Below are 5,181 nucleotides of genomic sequence, written 5' to 3' on the forward strand. Positions count from 1 at the left end.
ATTGTTCTGCCTCTCTCTTTATTTTATAGCCTCCTCTCCACTAGGTTTAAGTGAGACATGGGCTTCTCAAATTTTGGGCCTTTTCTCCACATAGGAAGGGAGCCCAATACCCAACAGTTGACACATATAATATCATGTATTATATTATAACATATAAAAATATGTATTATTTGAATATTATGATTTTCTGTTCCCTGTTTTTTACTTATAAGAAAATGTATTACATGAATATAATGATCTTTTGACAGTTGGTCCATACTTATCGATTTTTTCAACTGTCTTCATGATGACCTGATTATGTATTTTGGAGCCTTTTCTTTTATCGATGACAGTACTCCATCTTACACAGTCTCCTTTATTATAATAACTTGTTTTGAAAAAAGGGAAAACTTTTTTACCTTTCACGCTCAAGGGTTTTCATTTTAATGATAACAGAAGGTAAAGGATTCTCTACGAACACCGGAAGGACAATCGAAGATACCATTAGGAGTTCAGTAACCAATTATTGAATACGAGATTTTGCTTCATGTGACAGGGACGAACCTGCAGTAACAGTGAGTACTAGAGGGAGAAAGAAAATAAAGAGACAGTGAAAAACGATCCGTGATAAACTGAAACGGAACTTTCCCATATTACTGGGCCACGACAAGGGAATAAGAAAACCAAGGCTCTCGAAAACTTGCGGGTCCCCAAGAAACTCACCTTTTTCTGTGTTGTGTGTGTAGGACGAAGATCTTTTGATAATTTCGAAAGCGAAAAGGCGTGGCTTCAAAAGGTATTGACTCGAGTATAAATAGAGACGACCTCGTAGCTTGTCTCATAACAAAGCAAAGTGGTATTGTTGTTTTGAGGAAAGGAGTGTCCTTTTTCCTGATTGATGATGCCTGGAGGAAGTAGGGACCCTCTGGTTGTAGGGCGTGTGATTGGGGATGTGTTGGACCCCTTTGAATGTTCCATTCCCATGAGGGTCACCTACAATAACAGAGATATCACCAATGGATGTGAATTCAAACCTTCACAAGTTTTCAACCAACCAAGAATAACTATCGGTGGAGATGATCTCAGAAACTTCTACACCTTGGTAATTCATTCTTCTTCTTCTTCTTCTTTTGTTTCTTCCTCCTCATCTTCAACTAGTTGTGTTCACCACTCACTGCAATATATAATTTATACAATCATTAATATTTATTTATATGAAATAAAATGTCATAAAATGATATTTGTAAATATTAAAATGGATGTTAATATATGTAAATTAAGTAATTAAAATTATTTTTCGTTCATATATTTTGAAAGGATGAACTTTCACATATTTTAATTTCTTTCATTTACAGATCGCAGTTGATCCCGATGCACCTAGTCCAAGTGACCCTAATTTGAGGGAATACCTCCATTGGTGAGCCAAAAATTGTTCGAATACACCATGAATCTTTGTTTATATGAACTGAATTATACATTTAAGATTTTTTCAAGCTTAATGCTGCAATATTTAACCACCTCTCTCTGTCTCTCTCTCAAACGTACTTCAGGTTGGTCACTGATATTCCTGCAACAACGGGACCTAGTTTCGGTATGTATGATATTTTTCACTTAAACTTGATGATTCTTTTATGTATGTGTATATTAATAACAAAATTTATGTTTTCTTCAGTGTATTTGTGATTTATGGTTTCTTTAAGTTACTACTAACAGGAACTCAAATTTTCAAACTATTAGTTATATTTCATTCAACTCTGAATTCCTAAACTCGTTTGACCTAGTTGTGGAATAAATATGTCGGTCATATGATAAGAAGTCTCTACCAATAATAATTATTTTACAGAGTATACTGATGGGAAATAATTTGGATATTCTATACAAGAATCCATCAGCTTTTATCTCACTCAAAAGTTTTTCTTTTTGTCGTTAGGAGTAGTACGTATCCTTTCTCAAAATATGAATCATGTCTCAGTTCATCAGAATATATGGTCCAAAATAGTACATATAAACATGTTCCTATGTTTTTAATACAATAAACATTATTCTTGACATTTATATTTTAATTTCCCTAGTTAATATTTATTCGTATTGTTATAGGGTTCAGGGTATTTTTCTTTAATTAAATCTTCAGTATTATAATTATAAATAATTGTAATTGGTTTCATCTTCCTAGTTTACATTTGCCTTTGGATTGAATTTGATCTAAAGGAATCTTGAATTCATTTAACATAAGTGATAAGTGAGTTCGTTACTTATGGATATAGGAATACTAAATGTGAGTGTGGAACATATAGTAAATGTGAAAAAAAAAAGTGTTTATTTTGAAGCACGGTTTGTGTTGCAACTTTTATATATTATCAACTAATTAGAACTTATTCCTGATATGATTTTAAGATTATTATTTAAAAATTAATAAGTTATTCAAGCATAAAATTTGCTGTCGGATCATGATATAAAATTATTCACACTATTATTAATAGAACTCTAACAACTTAAGATATGACTTGAAACAATGTAATTAGAAAACACTAGTGGATGAAAATCATCCCTAATTATTGGTTTTGATGCTTAAAATTTAATTTTTTTCAAAAGGAATTCTAATGATTACTTTGTGAAATTATGACATGCATGCATATGTTACATCAACCATATTCTAAAATATTATGTTATGTGAGATAGGTAGATAGGCATATATAATATATTTAAATAAATTCAAATTAAGAGGATTAAAGTTAAAAAAAAAAAATAGAGATGATGCATTAAGTCATTTTTACAACTTTGGGTGATAATAAGAGCATGTTTTGGGTGATAATAACAAGATTCAGAATATACAGTAGTTGGAGAATCCAAATTAGCCAATCAAACTACGAATCATAAAAGCATTGAAGCCTTGTTTGTTTTCTCTCTTCCATCAGAACCACAGAGCCATCGAATTCTTAAAGTGCATAATCATGTGAGAAAAGATAGAAGATTCTATTCAAGAAACGACACGAAAAGCAACTGTTCTGACTGAAGGAGAATATTCATATTGAATAGATTACCTTTTGTTGGCCATCTTTGCAGATCACATGACAAGATAACACCAAAACCGTCATAGCTATAGGGTCTATAGATCAGAAAAGAACATCATACAAAAAGCTGCATAACCTGTTCATGCAACTGGTTTAACAAAATCTGACAAGGTGAAGAGGTACCATAATTAAGAATCATATATGTTTAAATTCAACTCCAAACATATCTTCACCAAACCGCAGTTCGAGTCAATTAGGGTTACCGTGAGAGACTAAACTGTCCTTCTTAGTTTCATTCATAGTATTCACAATTCAAACTCAAGACCTGTGATTGAGTTAGAACAAACTCTACACAATTTGATTCATATGGGTTTGGTGATTCCTTAACAACATATATAATTCATTAAAATAAACATCTTTAAAAATTTCGAAGCTTTTCACCTCCACCAAACCCCATCAACCTTCTCACCAGGATCTGCAATCTTCAAATCCTTCTCATGAAATCAGAAACAATCCCTTGAAAAACTTTTGAATCTACCAGATTTAGTGAATTGCTGGAAGAAAAAGAAAATAAATAAATAAATCTACTTGTAGCACCTACCAGCTTATCAAAATCAGAGCTTACCGGTAGGAGTGATGAATGTTTCTTCCCTCCGCTCTAAGATATTTCCACAGAATTGAAATGACGCGTTTTATTTAATTTCAATTTTTATCGCTTCAATTAGAAATCGACACGTAACTCTCTTCTGATAATAATTGTTATTATTATTTATCATTATTTTAAGATTTTCTAGTATTTTCTAATTGGAAGATAGCGAAAGGGACATAACATTAGTGGCTTTGCTTTTCTGAAAAAAGGTAGACGAATTTTCATCCACTCGTAGGTTCTTTGAAGTCTTTTTATAAGCAGTACTAGTAGGACCTTATATGTGTTATTAATATCTGAACTGAAATATACTATTTTTATTGTTGATAATGAGCCTGAAATTTACACTCGTAATACAAATTATTTGCACAGGTCATGAGGTTGTAACATACGAGAGTCCACGACCCATGATGGGGATTCATCGTATCGTGTTTGTGTTGTTTCGGCAACTGGGTCGGGAAACTGTGTATGCACCAGGGTGGCGCCAGAATTTCAACACCAGAGAATTTGCTGAACTTTACAACCTTGGATTGCCTGTTGCGGCTGTCTATTTCAACATTCAGAGGGAATCTGGTTCTGGTGGAAGGAGGTTATATTAGAAAACCTTATAGTATGGAACAAAATAAAGTACTAATTAAACTTCCTTGAGGGTTTCGGAAATATTCGCGATGATCACCTAGTAAAATGAGTGCCTCTTTAACTTAAACTCAACATATATACCAAATAAATCACTAGCTCGGTTGGGTAGCACCAAGAAATCTATATGTATCCATGAATGGAACCCAAGTATCCTTCGGGGTTCATTTTTTTTTTTTTTTTCATTTATGTATTTTGTATTTAAAATATTTTATATTATAAAAGTGTGTTAGAAATACTTATGTTCGATTTATCCCTACTATATATAGAACATAATCAAGACAATGTTGTACTTGTTTAGGCATGAATGGAGGGCATGAATGTTCTCCACGTAGTTTTAATATTTTAATATTCAATTAAATGAAATAGTAATTTTATTTTGATAAAAACTCATATATTATGCATCGTTACGAGACTTTAATTTCCACAACGTAAGATGAAGTACTAATAATTCCAATATATTATAAGACTTAATGGTGAATATTTATCAATCATTATGCGTTAAAATAGTATACTTAAACTAAATGTAATTTAGTGCCAATTTTACTATTGTTCATTTTATTATATACGTTCGTGAAAGTCTTTCATCCTCTCACTTACTTTTACCTTATTTTACATGTGAACAAATATATAAAATAAATGCATCATTCATTATAATCATGAATAGTATTAATTTAGACTATACCTTCGGCAAAGAAATGATGCCACCGGTAAAAATAACATTTCTAGGTAGGTGTAAGAATACATAATTATAACCAACTATCCGAAATGCTCGACCACTAACTGTAAAAAAAGAAAACAAAAAATGAATGCATTTATATCCCCTCAATTCCCTTCTTTAATTATCTTTTCTAATTTTATTTAAGGATGTTTTCTAATTGCATTTAAAAACTTCATATCAATTTTTAT

The 5,181-nt window shown here is 31.5% G+C and overlaps 1 protein-coding gene and 1 long non-coding RNA gene across 2 annotated transcripts; one reads left to right on the forward strand and one right to left on the reverse strand.

The window, feature by feature from the left end:
• The first annotated feature begins 803 nt into the window (after positions 1–803).
• Positions 804–4,523, forward strand: LOC114181390 (protein FLOWERING LOCUS T-like). The gene is made up of 4 exons (XM_028067836.1): positions 804–1,081; positions 1,335–1,396; positions 1,530–1,570; positions 4,009–4,523. The coding sequence occupies exons 1-4, from the start codon at positions 878–880 to the stop codon at positions 4,233–4,235; spliced, it is 534 nt and encodes a 177-aa protein (XP_027923637.1). The 5' UTR covers positions 804–877; the 3' UTR covers positions 4,236–4,523.
• LOC114181392 lies at positions 901–3,988 on the reverse strand. The gene is made up of 3 exons (XR_003603808.1): positions 3,616–3,988; positions 3,021–3,544; positions 901–1,153 (listed from the first exon to the last, which is right to left on the reverse strand). It is a non-coding gene; the product is annotated as an uncharacterized LOC114181392 (long non-coding RNA).
• Positions 4,524–5,181: the final 658 nt, after the last annotated feature.

Source organism: Vigna unguiculata, chromosome 4 (assembly GCF_004118075.2).
Source record: "Vigna unguiculata cultivar IT97K-499-35 chromosome 4, ASM411807v1, whole genome shotgun sequence".
NCBI classification, from domain to species: domain Eukaryota; kingdom Viridiplantae; phylum Streptophyta; class Magnoliopsida; order Fabales; family Fabaceae; genus Vigna; species Vigna unguiculata.